Source organism: Rattus rattus, chromosome 7 (assembly GCF_011064425.1).
Source record: "Rattus rattus isolate New Zealand chromosome 7, Rrattus_CSIRO_v1, whole genome shotgun sequence".
Lineage (NCBI taxonomy): Eukaryota > Metazoa > Chordata > Mammalia > Rodentia > Muridae > Rattus > Rattus rattus.
The window spans coordinates 80,019,049-80,039,042 of NC_046160.1; the positions used below are offsets into that span (position 1 = coordinate 80,019,049).

General features: G+C 39.6%; 1 protein-coding gene across 1 annotated transcript; it reads right to left on the minus strand.

Annotated features, from left to right (window-relative positions):
* Nucleotides 1–18,120: 18,120 nt before the first annotated feature.
* Rpl10l (ribosomal protein L10 like) lies at nucleotides 18,121–19,201 on the minus strand. The gene has a single exon (XM_032907844.1). The coding sequence runs from the start codon at nucleotides 19,095–19,097 to the stop codon at nucleotides 18,453–18,455; it is 645 nt and encodes a 214-aa protein (XP_032763735.1). The 5' UTR covers nucleotides 19,098–19,201; the 3' UTR covers nucleotides 18,121–18,452.
* Between the last annotated feature and the right edge of the window lie 793 nt (nucleotides 19,202–19,994).

Consider the following 19,994-nt stretch of genomic DNA (forward strand, 5'->3'; position numbering starts at 1 on the left):
TAAGTATTAGAGACAAAAAGATTAGGAGCTGGAGAGATGGCTCAGCGGTTAAGAGCACTAACTGCTCTTCCAGGGGTCCTGAGTTCAATTCCCAGCAACCACGTGGTGGCTCGCAACCATCTGTAATGGGCTCCGATGCCCTCTTCTGGTGTGTTTGAAGACAGCTACGGTGCACTCATATACATAAAAATAAATAAGTATTTTTTTAAAAAAGAAAGAAAAAATGAAATAAAATAGAAAATTGATTGTTTATGCCAAATAGTTAAGAGAATTAAATGCTTAGTAGTAAAGAGAATCAACTACTAAAGTTGATCAAAGGCCTTATTAAAATGAATTGGTCTTGAGATCAGGGTTCCCATGTAGATCATTCTTCTGTAGCTAGTTCTTCCTATGTCTGTCTCTGAATTCATTGTAACTCTGCTCCGTGTTCCAAATTCCCATGAAGATTCGTGCTTAAAATGGATGTTTCTTTTCATTACTGACTAAAAAATTGGACAAATCTAAGAATAAATCTTTTTAAAGACGCGTAAAACAATAATGAAAAGGATATTAAACCTCTCTAAAGGAGACCCACTGACTGTAGAAATCTCTGTAAGAACATTCGGTGAACTTACAGTACTCTTCAGATTACCAGCTTATCTAAGACCAACACCATGCCAGTATTTTAAAGCACACCAGAAAGGTGAGATTTGACAATTTGCTGCATTAACATTTCCTGGAGAATGATGCTGACATAATCATGCTGGATGGGCACCAAAACCAAGATCAAGGTACAATTTCATCAACTTGACAGGACCAATGAGTTCGCAGGGCTTTATTTAGCACAGGGCTCAGGTGAACAGAAGCATACAGGGGTGTATGAGACTCCCCAAATATATGCATCACCATTAATTCTCATCCATGTGTGGATGGTAACCTCGTAGAAATTGTACCGTGGAGTTCTGATTTTACTTTGCTTTAAATCTTACTTTTTATAGACTCTAGCATCTCCCATGATCACTTACCGCTGGGAGAGGATACAACTGTTACAATCCCAGGAAGGTTGTTAACTCTTGCAGAGTGGCAATAGTCACTGCTGTTATTTAACCCTACCCAACTGCTGTACTGTTTCTCTCTAGTTGCCATGCCTACCAGGGGCAACACCCTGTACACAGGAGAAAACATCATACAATACAATCTGATTCTCTGAGTTTGACCCCATCGAAGAAAAAATTCCAACAGTGGCCAACATGTTCTGAAAGAAAAGTGAGTGGGAAAAACTTGCCTTAAAAGACAAAATGTTCCAAGGTACCTTCCATATACAATCTGTCTTCCTCTGTCTGACATGATATAGTTCATCCATGAAGCCAACCAGGTTTCATGAATAGAGGTCCATTTAGGTACTGTTACTACCTATTTATTTACATATTTAAACTATTCCCTTTAGTTTAAGATCTTTTGAGAAAAATATTATACAGCATAAGGTCTTCCTTTTTCCCCATTGAGCATTTTCTTTCTGAGACTTATCCATAATTTTGACTGTAGTTTTTTTTTCATCTATTCTCAGTTTACTAAGCTTTCATTGTGGATATTACATATAGAAATATTTAACATTGACACTAAAAAATTCAAAATCTTCACATATATATTTTGTTACTCTGAACAATATTGGGATATTTTCTACATTCATGATCCAAAGTAGTACTTTTAAAGACTTTTAAAATCTTTAAGAGATTTTTCTAAATTTTATGGTTTAAGTACTTTGCCCGCATGTACATATGTGCACTATATGTATGGACTATCTGAGGAGACGAGAAGAGGACATCAGATTCCCGGAGAGGGCCATTATAGAGGATTTATGCCTTTATGTAGATGCTGGTAACCAAGCCTGGGTCCTCATCAGGCGCATCAGGTCCTCTTATCCACTGAACCATCTGCCCAGCTCCCAGTTGTCAGAGTGGGCCAAATCCTCTGCAAATTGAATATGTAATATCAAAGGATCTTTCTCAGATATATATATTATATATATAATATATATATGTGTGTGTGTATGATGTATATATTATATATGTGTGTGTTTGTGTGTGTGTATGATGTATATATATATGATATATATATCATATGTATCAAATGCACTATCAGTCATTCTTGATGCTATTTGCAACAAATATATCATTTGCTATAGTTCACAATCAAGTTTCTAAAGCACCAAATAATCTTCAAGTATAACTTTGGCGATTTTGTCTTAAGTTTTGTTTTGAAGCTGAAGACTAACACTATAAATTTGAACATTCCATATACCTGTCAAAGTCCCACAAATTAAATGGAAGACTGAGTTTTGCTGGTTAATCTTGTCAATTTGACCAGATTTAGAGTCACGTAAGAGATTAGTGAGACATGCCTGAGGATGTATCTGTGAAGCAATTCTTTCAGAGAGAATTAACTGTAGACGGAAGAACCACAATCCCTGCTGGAACCGCCATCTTATGAGGTGGGAGCCATGACAGAAGAATGAGGAGAAAATGAGGAAACTGAACAGAGCACTAGCATCTCCTTTTACCTGCTTTCTGGACTAACAGGATGTGCACCTATTATATAAGTTTTTCCTTAATGATTTAGGACAAAACAAATAATTAAACATAATGCTGTATGACTACATTTAATGATAATATCCTATTTAGATGCTGTTGTCTATATTTGTATACACACACATATATATTATATATATGAATATATATATATGAATACATATACAAACTTTGACTAGAGCTATATGAGTATGAATTTGAATAAGAATTTGAAATAGGGGGCTGGAGAGATGGCTCAATGGTTAAGAGCACTGACTGCTCTTCCAGAGGTCCTGAGTTCAATCCCAGCAACCACATGGCAGCTCACAATGATCTGTAATGGGATCTGATGCCCTCTTCTGGTGTGTCTGAAGACAGCTACAGTGTATGCCCATACATCAAATAAATAAATCTTTTTTTAAGAAAAAAGAATTTGAAATAGCTCAGACTCAGTACATGTATATGAGTAGAGTAGACTATGGACTTGTTTTTTAAAGTATTAGAAATATTTTTGTGTCAAATTAGACTAATTTCTCTGAAATTTCAATATACTTCCAAATTTTAATCATTTGAATATTTGCCGATATATCTTTGTGAAAGATATTCATCAAACTAGTTATGTAACAAGTTTAACAGCAGAAATCAACATGAAATTTTATATTTCTGGAATAATTATTGTCTTAGGATTTTACTGCTGTGAAGAGACATCATGATCAAGGAAACTCATAAGAACAACATTTAATTGGCACTGCCTTACACGTTCAGAGGTTCAGTCCATTATCATCATGGCAGCGTCCAGGCAGACATGAGGCTGGAGCAGCTGAGTGTTCGGAAGGCAGCTAGCAGAAAACTGACTTCCAGGAAGCTAGGACAAGGCCACTTGGACTTAGTGAGGGCTTTAAGATCAACAATTGATAAATGGGACCTCATAAAACTGAAAAGCTTCTGTAAGGCAAATGACACCTTTAATGGGACAGATGAGAAACCTACATATTGGAATAAAATCTTCAGTATATCTACATCAGATAGAGAGCTAATAATAGAACCCTTGAAGTTAACCTCCAGAAAACCAAGTAACACAATTAAAAAATGGGGTACAGAGCTAAACAGTGAATTCACAACAGAAGAATCTCGAACATCAGAGAAGCACCTAAAGAAATGTTTAAAGTCCTTCCTTGTCATAGAAATGCAAATCAAAATGACCTTGAGATTCCACCTCACACAAATCATAAAGGCTGGCTAAGATCAAAAACTCAGGTGACAGCAGATGCTGGCAAGGATGTGGAAAAAGGAGACTGCAGTCCCATAGCTGGTGGGACTGCAAACCGATACAACCACTCTGGAAATCAATTGGCAGTTCCTCAGAAAATTGGAAATAGTTCTACCTGAAGATCCAACTATACCACTCTTGGGCAGATAGCCAAAAGATGCTCCACCATACCACAAGGACACATGCTCCACTATGTTCATAACAGTCTTATTTATAATTTATAATCTTCAAAAGCTGGAAGTGACCCATATGTCCCACAAACAAAGAATGGATTCAGAAATGTGGTTCATATACACAATGGAATACTATTCAGCTATTAAAAAATGAGTGAATTTTGCAAGCAAATGGATGAAACTAGAAAATCCCATCCTGAATGAGGTAACTGAGACCCAAAAGAACATACATGGTATGTACTCACTGATAAGTGGATATTAGACAAAGAGTAAAGAATACCTAGGATACACCCAACAGACCACAGGTATAACAAGCAAAAAGGCCCAAGTGAGAATTCTTCAATCCTGCTTAGAAGGGGGAAGAAAAACAATCATGAGAAGCAGAGGGAGGGACTGACCTGAGTGGGAGAGGGGAGGGAAAGGGAAAGGGGGAACAGAATCGGTTAGGTCTGGGCAGGGGGTACAGAAGAGAAGCCCAGAGGACCAGGAGAAATAAGCAGCCTTGGAGGGTGGGAGGTGGAGCAACCCTCTGGAAACCCAGAGGCGGGGGGTGTGGGGGTGGGAGGATTGTGGGGGTGGTGTTGTTGTGAGAGGCTTTCTGAACTCAATGTGACCTTAACCAAAGTGCCTAATATTGAGGAAAGGATACTTGAAGAGTCCACTTCTAATAGATAGACAGGGCCTCAAGTGAAGGGACTGGCTTACTAACATACAGCCTAATTTTCTGACTCAGAATTGTTACTGTCTAAAAGAACTGAAGGGACAAATATGGAGGAGAGACAAAGAAAGATCATCCAATGATCAGTCCTAATTGGGATCCAGCTCAAGGGGAGTTTCCAAGGCCTGATGCTATTACTGATGCCATGGTATGCTTACAGACAGGAATCTAGCGTGGCTGTCCTCTGGGAGGCCCTACCAGCAGCTAACTTAGACATATGCAGATACTGAAACCCAACCACTGGACTGAAATTGGGGATCCCTATGGTTGAATTAGGGGAAGGATTGACAAAGTTGAAGGAAGGGTAACCCCATAGGACAACCAACAGTCTCAACTAACCTGGGCCCCAGGGAATTTACAGAGACTGAGCCACTGAGGCAGCATACAAGGGCTGGTCTGAGCCCCTGGCACGTACATCACAGAGGTCTGCCTAGTTTGGCCACAGTGGGAGAAAATGTGTTTAATCTGAGAGAGAGTTGAGGCCCCAGAGAAGAGGGAGGCCTGGGGAGAGGGCATCCTACTATGGAGGAATGGGACAAGGAACTGTGAGAGGGTGGCAACAACTGGAATGTGAATAAATAGTTTTTTTTTTTAAACCCCATACCCACTGTGAGACACCTACTGCAACAGGATCCCACCTACTCCAAGAAGGCTACTCCTCCTGATAGTGCCACTCCCTGAGCCAAGCAGAAATACAAACTATCACAACTACCAACTGCACCGTAATCAAATTCTATTGCTGTTTTCAGCATATCTTCTTAATCTAAGCCTTATTATATAGCTTTTCAGTCACTATCAATTATCAAAACTGTTATCCAGCCCACTCAAGTCTATTATAATTTCCATTACTATAATACACACAACAAATGGCAAATAAAATGGTTTCACCCACTTAGATCCAAAAGAGAAAATTATATTTTCCTATAATTTTTTTCATTTTTTCTATTTAATTCCTTGATTTAGGTTATTGACAACATAATGTAAGTACTGGTAATATTCAATTTCCTTTTCCCATCTGGTGAAATACTTGTTATCATTATAGTGCTATTACTTAGCTCCCATGCATTTGTAGCCAAATGCTGACTCTTAGAAATCTATTTGTCATCTCTTAAAAGGCTACTAGACTATCTTCCCTCTCTCTTTGAACCTAATACAGAAATCAAAATGAAGAACCCTAGGGGCTTTTGCCAGCCACATACCCAACTGCCTTGGGTCAAGGCTAGGCCAAGTTCCATTCTCCACTCACAGGAACACTCTTGAGTAAAAAATTCTCAGAATGCCCTGGGTTCCGTCCCCAGCTCCGGAAAAAAAAAAAGAAAGAAAAAGAAAGAAAAAGAAAATTCTCAGAATGTATTGACTGATGCTTGCTAACCAATAGATTTAAAAGTCAATATGCTGGCCCAGTAAGTTTAAACTGTAACCTTGCTGATGTAACCTGTACCCCTAAAAAGTATAAAAACTGTTTGTTATAGCCATACAGGGTCGACTTCTAGTCTCTTGCCTGGAGGGACTAATTGAAGGTCAAGCTGAGGTTCCAGAAAATAAACCTCTTGGGTTTGTACTGAACTCTCTTGTCTCACTTGGGGGTGTCTCCTGGTAGTTAAGACTCACTTCAAAAGTCTGAAAATAATAAAGTTGTTCTTCTCATTTTCTGCCATCATCTGGCATCATAGAGAAAATACCACAGATGATATTTGCCTGCCATGTCAATCCTCTCAGGAAATGGTGCTTAGAACTCAGTGTTGCTTCAGCTTAAACACGATGGCCTTAGCCATACTGATGGATCATTTAAAACTCAACCTTAAAATGCGTCCATTCTCAGGGAACTGAGGAGATCCTGGTGGTACATCCTGCTTTTGCCCCTCTTGTGGACTCTCTGATCTCTGCCACTTTTCACCCATCTCCATTTGTCAGCTCCCAATACCCAGACACACGTTCTACCTGAAAACCCCAATGGCCACATCTGGCAGCCATCACACTGCCCTAAAAACTAGAAAGGGTAGCAACAACAACAACAACAAAGTCAAGAAAAGAACACACAACAAAGGACAATACCAGCTATTAGCACCTAGAATTACAATCATCCCAAACTCAAATGCCTGGACACCAGCATAAAAACACTTTCAAAACAGCCAGGACAGTATGTGTCCACTAAAAGCCCAACAACTCCATTATAGTAGGCCCCCAGAAGTTCCAAATCTGACACACAAGACAGGGATTTCAAAACAGCCTTTATGAATATATTAGAGGTCCTCAAAGAGGAAGTGAACAAATCCATTAAAGAAATCTATGAAAACACAAACAGTGGAAGAAAATTAATAAAACAGACCTGCAAGTAGAAATAGAATCAATAAAGAAAACCCAAACTGAGGCAACACTGGAAATGGGAAATGTAGTACCTCAAACAGGAACCTCTGATGCAAGCATCACCAAGAGACAGATTGTAAGAGAAGCAAGAAGGGTGTCAGTCATTGAGCCTGAGGAAATAGATGCCTCAGGTCAAGGAAATGTGAAGTGTAATGACCACGCCAGCTCAGGCAGTCAACAGGTTCTCCTGGGAGGGAGGGAGAACTGAAACAAAAAAGACAATTAGACAACACTGTAACAGTCAGTTCTGAAGCTGAAGGAGGTTTTTTTTTTTTTCCAGTCTGCTTTTATATCATTTTAGGTACATACAAATAATATGGTCAGTTCTAGGTCAAGGAACAAACAAAGCAACAAAGTCCTGTGATTTCGTATTCAAGGTCTTAACAAGATGATCAAGATACAAAGGACACATTCCTCAGCTGTATTCACCTTGATCCTACTTTTCAGTCTTAGCCCAAAGTCAAATTCCTGCCTGAGCCTACTTCCACTTCTCAGACCAATGTCAAATTCCTGCCTGAGCCTACTTCCACTTCTCAGGCTAATGTCAAATTCCTGCCAAATTCCTGGAAGGCAGCCACAAAAGCTCTCCACAGTCCAAAACAAAAACAAAAACATAAACATCGAGGAAATCTGGGACACTATGAAAACACTAAAAGACTAAATATATGAACAATAGAAATTGAAGGAGAAGAAACCCAGGTCAAGGCAAATAAAATATTTTCAACAAAATCATAGAAGAAAGTTTTCCAACCTAAAGAAGCAAGTGTCTAGCAAGTTACTATAAGCATGCAAAACACCAAACAAACTGAACCAGAAACAAAATTCCCTCATGACACAAACTAATCAAAACACTATACATACAGAATGAAAAATAATATTAAATCCTGCAAGGGAAAAAGAGCAAATAACATATGAAATCAGACCATTTAGAATAACACCTGATTTTTCAATTAAGATTGTAGTAGCTGGAGGGGCTGGACAGATATGCTACAAACACTAAGAAAGCACAAATGCCACCTCAGGCTATTATACCTAGCAAAACTTTCAAATAGCTAGATAAAGATATTCTGTGATAAAAATTAAATGTAATATCTACAAGTCCAGATCTATAGAAGGTAATAGTGGGAAAACTTCAATTAGAAGAGGGAAATCATGCTCAAGAAAATATAAGAAATAAATAATGTCAGACCATGAAATCAAAAGTGGGGAGAAAAACCCACAGCACAAAAAACAAAATGATGGGAATTAATAAACAATGTTTACTGATAACTTTAAACATCGATCCTCTCAATTCTCCACATACAGAATAACAGAATGTTTTCAAAATGGGATCCATCCTTCAGCTGTATTCAGAGAGTACACCTGAACAGAATAGACATCACCTCAGGATAAAAGGATGAAAAAAATATATTCTTAGCAAACAGACTTAAGAAGTAAGCTGGTATAGCCATTTTAATATCTGCCAAAACAGACTTCAAACTAAAAGTGATCCAAAGAGCTAGGGAAGGTCAGCAAATACTCATCAAAGGAAAAATCCAATGCAATTCTTAACATTTATGCACCAAAATGCAAGGGCACCCAAGTTCGTAAACTGGCCATCCTGCCCACTCTACAGATTCGAAGCCATCCTCATCAAAATTCCAGTCCAATTCTTCATAGACAATTTTCAGCTTCACATGGACACACACACACACACACACACACACACACACACACACACACACACACACCGCTTCTATATAATTTAAAAAAAAAAAACTACTGAAGATGTCACAATTCTCAACCTCAAATTGTACTGGAGAACTATAATAATAAAAATAGCTGGGGTTGGGGATTTAGCTCAGCGGTAGAGCACTTGCCTAGCAAGCGCAAGGCCCTGGGTTCGGTCCCCAGCTCCGAAAAAAAGAAGAAAAAAAAATAGCTAGGCAATAGCACAAAAACAGACATTTACTTGATGGAATAGAAATGAAGACCCTGAAATAAGTTCATACAACTGTGACTTCATAAGGAAAGCAGAAATACACAATGGAGACAAACAATCTTCAACAAATGGTGCTAATCAAACTGGATGACTGCTTGTAGAAGAATGTGAATAGATTCATATTTATCATAAAATATGCACAAAATTCAACTCCAAATGGATAAAAGGCCTCAACATAAGGATAGATATGCTGAACCTGAAAAGTGGAGAATATTCCTGAACTCATTTGGTTCAGGAAAAAAATCTTCTTGAAAAGCACAGTTAGCACGAGTACTAAATCAATTATTGAATGGATAAAGAAAATATGGTATACATGTACAATGGAATATTACTCAACTGCTAAAAAAAATGAAATCATGAAATTTGCAGGTAAATGACTATAACTTGAAAAAGGAAAGCATGCTAACTAAGGCACCTCAGACCCAGAAAATAAATACAGCATGTATCTGTATGTAGAAAGTAAAGGACTGAGAGCTGTGATGGGGCATGGGGGCTCACTAGAAAGTGAAAATAGTTGTGGATAAAGGGGGTGAGCTGAAATCGGAGGATCAAAAGGTCAGGGCAGAATGCAAACAATTGGGGCAGAATTCAAACTGATAACTAGGCAGGGTACTACTGTTGGGGCAAAGTGACCTTCAAACTGACTTGTGGTTGGTGGACTGTTCTGGCCTTTCCAGGAGAACGGTTGGGAGTCACAGGTGGCTTTGTTTGACAGTTTGGTTTGCAGTTGCTCAGGGAACTAACTACTCCCAGGAGGGGAGGGGTCTTTGTGCTTGGAGGTTTGCGGTGGAACTTTCCCACTGGCCTTAGACTGACCCCAACTCTGGCTCTTTCAATATGAACTCAGAGACACAAGAACTATGCACAGGGCCTTGACCAGTCTGCACAAGATGGGGTCATAGAGCTGAAAGGAGAAGTGGGCACAAGCCCCATCCCTAACTGAGAAGCTGTCTTCAGTTGAGAGCCAGCCACTTGCACAGGAAGAAGTAGTTTTTTCAAAGGGAGTCCCAATGAAGGGGAAATACATTCTAAGTGTACGCATACCCAGCAGTAGATGGCAATAAATGAACTCAGTGGTATCTTTGGAGGGTCTTTGTCACCTAATACTGAGTATTTGTGTTCTCTTTTATTTTACAGGTCCTTTGCATATAGCTTCCACTTTTATTTTTGATTTTGTTGGTTTGTTTGATGGGATTCTTCTGTGTGCAAATGTGTGTGTCTCCACATCTACATGCATTTGTCACTTTTTCTTGTTTGGTTGTTTTATCATATTCTAATCTGTGTGTTTTGTTTTACCTTATTGTATTTTATATTATTATCACTTCGTGGGGCAAAATGATAAAATGAAATGGTGGTGAACATTCCAAGGACCAGCCTTGGCTTGCAGAGGTGTTCTGAGAAAAGAGGTGTTTGGGAACGGCAAAAACGACTCCAAGTCAAATCGTGGGTCCAAGCTGACAACCTGTGTTCTGCTTGATACAGCTTGTCCAGTCTGCTTCTCTCTATGTTCTGCTTTCTCTCTGGAGATCTGTCTATACTTTTCTTGTTTGCTATTCTAAGAGATCTCTCTGTCCATGTCCTGCTTGCTTGTGTGTGTGGCTGATCTCCAAGCAATTCTTCCTTTTTATTTAAAAAAAAAATTCGCTAGATAGCTCAGCTCCTGCATAACACAGGTCCAGTCTTTTATTTGACCTATCAATCCAGTCATTTACTCCAGGTTCCTTCAGATTACCTTATGAATCAGCATCCCATGATCCCAGCCCTTTGATTCTTAGGAGACAGCAACCATACATTTTTTTTTCTTAACATTGCAAAAGAATTCAGAGATTTGTTTGCCTTTGTTAAGCACAAATGATAAGCCTGTTGGGTGGGTCCCTGCCCTGAAATTATGACTTCCACCACACCTGAGCCTAACCTTGCTCTGCCTTAGGCTGACCCTGAACTCAGGAATCCATCTGCCTTTGTAAGCATACACAGAAAGCTAAGCTGGGTGGGATCTCCTGAGATCACCACTCCCTATATCTCTTTATCTCCTTCCTTAGTAATTTTCTAACAAGTTGGTTCACCGTGCAGCTGCTTTTGTTCCTTTAGATCCTTAAAGCCCCTCATATAATTCATATCACATCCCTATTTTTGCATAGTTGAGAAATTATATATTTTCAAACTCATGTATTTAAGCCTCTTTCCCATAGGCTTCAGAGCTGTCCTGAAGGTCCCAGTGTTTATTTACCCTTTGGCTGACACAGCCACACCCTCAACTCCTGAATGCTTTTTCTAATTATCACTGAGCCATTAAAGTTAACATGGAGGACATTCCTCTGGAGGAAAGAGTCCTCCCCTGCTGGGATTCAGAATCTGTGCGTTATTACACAAACAAGCCTCAGGACCACAGCAGCCAGCGACCCTGATGAAGGCTCACACCCGGGGCACTGTCACAGGGGCAAGAACCACGTCACTCTGTCCCCACCAAAGCCACACTAAACTCAGCAATGAACGAAGTCTGGATCCTGTCCATCTTTTCTGACCTGCATCAGAATAAAGTCTTGTTTGTTGATTTGATTTGGTTTGGTTTCACTTCAGTTTTACAAACTTTCAGGTAAAATAAAATAACCGCTTCCTGACAGTCTATGTCCTGTTTGCTTCCCATAACTGGAAAAAGTAATTGCTCCTATCAGAACCAAAAGGATGCTGCCTCTTCCACAACCAAGTCAGTATGAGACGGAAGCATAGGACATCAGGAGTGTGGGCGACACATCTGCACTGGTGAGTATTGCTGCAGAATACCCAATGATATTTTAAGAGGAGCCAAGACCTGGCCTCCATCAGACTGTGTGTCCCTTGACCCTGCTTCCATCCCCAGGATGTTGTAAAGTAGATGGTTTGTATTATTCAGTCCTTGAACTCCAGCCCTCGGAGAGGCAACTAAATGAAAAATGACAAAACCCCTGTGAAAGAGTAAGTAGATTCGTCCTCAACCTTTCAGATGAAACAGGTCTGTGAAAAACAGTTTATATCCCAATAAAAAGCCTGAAAGGAGCGGCTTTTAATAGTCAGTTAATCGTACTTTTGAAAATAAAATGAGAAACAAAGAAATAAATACAGAGTCCTTGAGAGTTCACATCTGAGCAGGATAAGGCAAATTCCCATATTGGGTCATGTATTTTAAAGAAGGAGTTTAGTGAAAGCAGAGAGGACTTTTTCTCAAAGGAACTCTTACTGTAGAGGACAAAATCAAATGAAACAGATATAAACATTACAAAATTGAAACTAAAAACAAAAACCTTGAAACAAAACATTGATTACACTTAAATCTAGAAGGGAAAATATATTTAAAACAGAGGACATGCTTCAATCAAGAATATTAAGGTCACAAAATAATTTTTAAAAAGATAAAACAAAAGACAAACATCAAGGAGCTGAGTAACATTGAGACAGGAACAGATGTACATTTAATACCTGTGTCAACTGTTAAAACTTGGCACCAGGGCTGGAGAGATGGCTCAGTGGTTAAGAGCATTGACTACTCTTCCAAAGGTCCTGAGTTCAAATGCCAGAAACCACATGGTGGCTCACAACCGTCTGTAATGGGATCTGATGCCCTCTTCTAGTGTGTCTGAAGACAGCTACAGCGTACTTATACATAATAAATAAAGCAAATCTTAAAAAGAAGAAACCTTGGCATTAATATGTGTCCTTAATGTGAGGAATCATATGCAAACTTTCCTTTCTCTTTTTTTAACCACATTTTAATGTTTTGTTCAGTTATGTTTTTGTTTTAAGTAAATTCCAAAATTCATTTCTACTACATGATTTTGGGAACATGTATCTTAGAGCCCAACCCAACATTAGTATTATTTATGAATAATACCATCACCTAGCTTCATCTTCCCTCTAGTTTACACCTATGCTAGAAACATATAAGCACTTGGTTTTTGTGGTAAACAATTCTCCTTTAGTATGTTTTCATTAAGGTTTAAGGTTTTTCATATGAATACAAACTATTTTAATCATCTTCAACCTCACTCCTCCCCTTAACTCCTCTCAGATACATTCCTCACTCTCATGATCTCCCAACTTCATCCTTTTTTAACAGCACAATGATTAAAATGTGTGCTGCTCACAAACTCATGTACATGGAGCCATGCTGTTACTTTTAAACAATGTGTTTTAGATTTCTTGTATCTTATGTGCATGGGTGTTTGAGCTGGATGCATGTATGTGTACCACATGTGTGCGTGTTATCCTTGGAGCTCAGAAGACCTCATGTTACCTGGAAGGGAACTTAGATGTTTGTGGGTGCTGAGAACCTAACCTGAATCCTCTGGAAACGCATCTTAACTTGTGGGGCTTGGTCTCCATGTGGGTTTCTTTACCGTTGGAGCAAACCTGTCTCTGACTCTTGCCTGCCTTTGGATCCCCTTTCCTCTACCTGCACTTTTTGGTTGGACCCCAGTGGGAGAGGAGGTACTTTAGTCTTGCTAGAACTAAAGGGTAGGGTGGTACCCAAGGTGGGAATTCCCCTTCTCTGAGAAGGGGAGGAGGTAATGGAAGGAGGAATTTCTAAGGATGGGACTGGAAGGAGAAGAGGTAGAGAGGGCTGTGATTGGGATGTAATGTACATAAAAAATAAATCATGGGAAAAATAATATATATTTATGCAGGTATTTTTACAAATATGCTTGTACCTTTGGAGGATAAAGAATAGATTCTCTGGAGTGGGCAATTACAGGTGTTTGTGAGCTGCCTGCTGTGGGTGCTTGGAATCAAACTCAGGAGGTCCTCTGGAAGAGTACACAAGCTCTTAAACAGCACATCGTCACATTCGTCTTAATTTCTTGAAAGTATTATTTCATTGAACCCTAAAATAACCATATAGTGTCTTAAACTCATTTCCCAGATGTACAAATAAAGGAATAGTGATTTTAATTTATCCCAGTAAGGGAATAAGCTTAGATTAAAATCCAATCTTTTTAGAGTTTTTCTTCATATGTATTATTAAATGAGGCATTTTAAATTATAATTGAAGTTTAACTTTTGAGGACACTCATTACTTTTTGTACTATTTGCTTTAAAAAATTATATGTAAATATGTGTGTGTGTGTGTTATTCAATTGTGTGAGTGGGCATGGATATGTGCAAGTGAGTGCAAGTACCCCCAGAGGCCAGAAGAGTCTGTCAGCTGTGAAACTGGAATTATTGTAGCTGGGAGCTGCCTAATATGGGTGCTGAGAATTGAATTCCAGTCCTCTGTAAAGCAAGAAACACCTCTTAACCACAGAACCATCTCTTCAGTCCCCACCTTAAGAGTATTTTAAGTATAAATTAAGTGATTACAATATACAAAGTTAAATATTTAAGGTTGGCTTGATTGGTACTAAGTAATATTTTAGGGCTAAATCCTTAGGTCAATAGTGGTATTCTAAATGCCAGAAAGCCCTGCTTGAATTATGTAATAGGTGGTAAGAGAGTATAAATATGTCAGTGTTAAGTACAAACAGTTCATGCTAGAGACAATATATATTTTAATTTTAAAAATAAATATTCCAACTAAACATGATTAATATAATTCCAGGGTCTTTTTGGGGGGTAGGGGAACTATAAATGAATTACAAAATGATCACCTTTTGAAATAAAGTTTTTCTACCTAAACCAATAGTGTATAGCTTCACTTTTTTTTTTTTTTTTTTTTTTTTGTCTTTATTCAGTTTTCCATAAAAACTGAAGACTCACCAGTCAATTTAATGAAAAAGTTTTATTGAGTAATATTTTCTTGAATTTAGTATATATGTATATACATATTTGTGTATGCATTTCAAATAGTAAAATAACTATTTTGTTGTAGTTGTGCATAAATACAAATATCTAAATATACGTTCCTAATTAAATTCTCCACTTTGAGTAAGAAATTTAAGAATCCTAAACAGTTCTCATCAAAATTTTCAAGTAACTAACTCTTAAATCAGAAATATCAAACAAAATCATAGCTTAGAAACATAAAAACATGATTTTTAAAGAAAGCAATTTGTGAAACTTCATGTATTTCAACACTTAAAAAGAATTTGTAAATAATCATTTATTTCAGGTGAGACGGTTCAGTGGGTAACCACCTGCCTCCAAATCAAATGCCCTAAGTTCAATCCATAAGACACACATGGGAGGAGAGCCAACTCCCAGAAAGTTCCCTATGTCATCTTTACACATGACCCCAATATTTGAAATAAAATTTTAATTAGAAAAATTTAAATAATTACGGATAATGCAAAACAGTAGGAAAAGAAACAAAGCTGAAGTGGCAGGAGAGATAGCTGACCCTGGCAACAAGGACAGGTGTTCTATCCCTAACACCCAGGACGTTTCCAGGCATGGTGGCCTACGGAGAATTCTAGCACTAGGAAGCCAGAGCTTGGCAAATCCTGAGGCAAGCTGGCTACCTAGTCTATAGTATTTAGCAACCTCCAGATCCTGGAAAGACCCTCAAAACATAAGATCTTCAAAGGTGGCTTGTTATTCAAAATCCTTGCTGAAGAATATGAGGACTGGCATTTGGACTTGGATTCTGGCATTTGGACTTGGATTCCGGAGTCCATGCAAAAACCTAGCAGGTATTTGCAGCAGCCTATAACTCCAATGATTTAAAGACAATGAAAGAGGATCCCTGAGACAAACTAGTTAGCTGGGCTAAAAGGTATTGGTGAGCTCCATACACAAATGAACGCACACATAAACACACCTTACTACTCAAGACACATTTCTAGTTTTCATGTGTATAATATATGTAGTATACATTCATGCACAAACCCATGCTGCTCAAACCTCTCCTAAACCTTCTGCCACCTACCCACCAGTTTTTTTTCAAATTTATTTATTATTTACATTCCATTGCCCCTCATCCAGTCCCGCACACATAGTTCCTCATCCTATTCCTCCTCCCCATTGCCTATGAGCGAATGCTCCCCTTGTCCAGCCCCGAGGCATCTCCCTTCCCTGGGGCCTCTAGAAAATTAGATGCATCTTCTCCCACCGAGGCCAGACCAGGTAGTCTTCTGCTACGTATGTGCCAGTGCCTCAGACCAGTCAGTGTGTGCTACCTGGTTGGTGGTTTAGTGTCTGGGAACTCCCTGGGGTCCTGGTTAGTTGAGACGGCTAATCTTCCTATGGGGTCTCCCTCCCCTTAAGCGTCCTCAACCCTTCTCCTAATTCAACCACAGGGGTCCCTGACTTCAGCCCAATGATTGGGTGTAAGTATTTGCTTCTGTCCCAAGTCAGCTGCTGGTAGGACCTCTCAGTCTCATGCCAGGCTCCTTTCTGTAAACACATGATAGCATCAGTAATAAGTAGCAGGCCTTGGTGCCCCACCATGAGATGGATCCCAAGTTGGTCACTCACTGGACCTCCTTTCCCTCAGTCTCTTCTCCAGTTTTGTCCCTGCAGTTCTTTTAGACAGGAACAATTCTGGGTCAGAAATTTTGACTGAGGATTGTAACCCAGTCTCTCCACGTGATACCCTCTTTCTAGTGGAGGTGGATTCTCCCCAGTGTTGGGCATTTTGGCTAAGGTCACCCCATTGAGTCCTGAGTCTCTTACCTTCCAGGTCTCTGGAACTTTATAGAGGGCCCCACCATCTCCAGAGGCTGCAAACTTCCATTCATTCTGATGTCCCTTAGATGTCTCTCCTCTCCCAGCTGCCCATACCTGATCCTGTTCCCCTCCCCCTCTCCCACCCAGGTCCCTCCTTCCTTCTGCCTCCGGTGATTTATTTTGTTCCCCCTTCTACGTGGAGTTACGTGGAGTTGAAGTATTCTCACAGGGGCCTTTCTTGTTAAACTTCTTTGGGTCTGTGGGTTGTCTCCTAGGTATTCTGTGCTTTCTGGCTAATATCCACCTCTCAGTGACTACATACCATGCATGTCCTTTTGGATCTGCAGAGTTACCTCACTCAATGACATTTTGTAGTTCCATCCATTTGCTACCCACCAGTTTTTAACATGTAGAATCTTGTATTTCTGCTTTTCTATTTTAGATTTCTTTTGTGATGATAGAGAATCAATCCAGACAGAGCCTTGATTCTTTTCAAATCTTCCATATTTGAGAATTTTGAAACCAAAAAAAAAGGATGAACAGCAATGACAGATAAATTTTATGTGTATGCTAATATATAGCTAAGCAAGAGCTTGGCTGTGGGTTTTTTGTTGGTTTTTGTATTTTTACACAGTTTAGGTTTTTAGACATGTCAAAATTTAAAAGGGAATGCACACTGGAGTCAAAATACCTGGTTAACCTTTAACTGCACAAGGCCTTATTCCTAGGCAATTAGAAGAGTTGTTAGAGAATCAAGTGAAACGTCAGGTAAATACTTATGTTGAAGCTTTTTGAATTAATTCATGTTTTTACTTGTTGAGAATTACCTATGTGTGTACTGTCATTGCTTAAAATAGTAACTAAGTGTGAAAACACAGGAGTAACTTATAGGGACAGATCAGATGCAGAAACTTTTGATGGGGGAAGACTTTACATAAATACAAAATAATAAGCAGGGTACCCACCAGTTTACTACCCCTTTTCCTGCTTCCACTAATTATGCTGCCCTTGAAATGCATTGTTAGTTGAAGAAAACCAAAGGCTCTATTTCCAGGATTAAGATTCAGAAGTTTAAATCAAAAAAGCAAATAAGGTAACAAAATTAAACGGTGTATAAACCAGCAGTCTCAGGTTATACCGTTTCTAAAGTAAAAGTGAAATCACCTGCCTTTGAATGTAATTCTAATACAGGGCAAACAGCCACAGATTACAAACCCTCTCCAAGGCCCCCTCAGAGCAGGTAGCTGATTTAGTGTCATTTTTCTCTTCTTTGTTGCTTCTACTGGGACCCAAATACAAGCAATATAAACACTGTTGTCACCTATAACCTTTCTGTGATGAAAAAAAGATTGGATCATTGTCTCCTGAGTGCAGGACAATGTAAGGCTTGTCCTTTCAGTAGACCCAACTGTCCTAAGATTGATAACCTGAGGCTATGGATAATTCTAAAAATAATATTGACAAGTTTAAAACAACCAAAGCTACAGTTGAAATGTAATTTTCATGTTTAATTTTCTATAAACAAGGACTTTTCACAGGTCTTCCAACTCCTCTAGCCACTCTTAATCCAAGATAACAGTATCATTTACACCATCATAACAAGACGTTTGCTACACTGCAGTATACTCCAAAAATTTAAAGTACGTGGACCGAAATAGCAAATTCTTTCTCTAGAAACTGCAGTTTTCTTGTTCCTTAAGGCAAGTACTTCCTATCGTAATGTGCTATAATATGCAAAGTAACATTCTATATTCTATGAACGGAATTAACAGTTTCAAACTATAACCTCGTCATTACTTCTTTTCTGCCAGCAAAGTCCTCAGGAATGCAGGGCTCGCCACTTGTCCAGAGGGCCACGTTCAGGGATGTACTTGACTCCACAGCCATCGGGGATGAGCCGCTTCGCCGCCACCTTGTCTTCAAATTCATCTGCGTTGAACTTGGTGAATCCCCACTTCTTGGAGATGTGGATCTTCTGGCGGCCGGGGAACTTGAACTTGGCTCTGCGTAGGGCTTCGATCACGTGCTCCTTGTTCTGCAGCTTGGTGCGGATAGACATGATGACCTGGCCGATGTGGACTCTCGCCACCGTACCTTGCGGTTTCCCGAAGGCCCCTCGCATACCGGTCTGGAGCCTGTCAGCGCCCGCGCAGGACAACATCTTGTTGATGCGGATGACGTGGAAGGGGTGCAGCCGCACTCGGATGTGGAAGCCGTCCTTGCCACAGCTCTTCACCATGTACTTGTTGGCGCAGATGCGTGCGGCCTCCAGGGCCTCAGAAGAGAGCTGCTCGTACTCGTCGGACACCATGTGGCCACAGAGTGGAAACTCGTCCACCTTCGCCTTCTTCCGACCCAGGTCAAAGATGCGGATCTTCGCATCGGGGACCCCTCGGCAGAAACGGGACTTTGGGTACGGCTTGTTCTTACAGTACCGGTAACAGCGGGCAGGACGACGACCCATGGCGACAGCAGGAACCTCGGCCTTGCGTGCTCACCGCCAGCAGCAAAATGGAGGCCAAATTTCTATCTGTTACCCATCAAGCCTTGCGGGAACCGTAGAGTGTGAGGAGGACTTGAAGATAGACCGTCCCACCCAACCTCCGGGTCACTCTACGCCTGTGCAGAACTCAGTGGTAGCTACTAAAGCGCTACTTTCAGGCGGAAGAACACAATGGGTCAAAGTCAGGGGAGCCCACTGGATGCGGCTGCATTTTCGTTCGTCATCTTGGATTTGGAACTTTGACCGTAAGCTTTGCAGGAGGTTAAAAAAAGAAAACTTTACTACACTTAAACAAGCAAACAAACAAAAAACACCTTCGTCCAGTTGGTGTGCTTAGTTTACAGTTCGGCTAAATAATAATTCAATTTCCAGCACTCTTATCTCACTGGTCTTAGTTGGTCAGTTGCTCTGTTTCTAAAAGTAGAGGAGCAGTTTCTGCTTCATGAGCCCTCTGATACAGCCCAGAGGATGAGTGTGATGAAAGAGCGATGGCCGACAATGTTTTTTATACATGTTGTATAATGATTGATTTAAAATACGAAACTTAACCTAAGGAAATGATTTTTTTTCTCAAAATAGTGTCTACAGAGTTGACTGAAATACTGACTTAGTGTTCTTGCTAAAGTAGTTTTTTTTTTTAATATTAAAGTGGCTACAAATTGAAGACTTTCTTCTAAGCGATCTTTTTACTTAGCTGATAGTTTAATCTTTTTTATCTCGATGTTTGATTTCTGTAAGGTTATTGAGGCATGGACTAGAAGATGGTATAGAAAGTTAAAATTTACAAACAGGGTTTGCATTTTTCCAATTCTTTAGATTTATTATTTATCCTTTAATGTTATTTCTCAAAACCCTTAT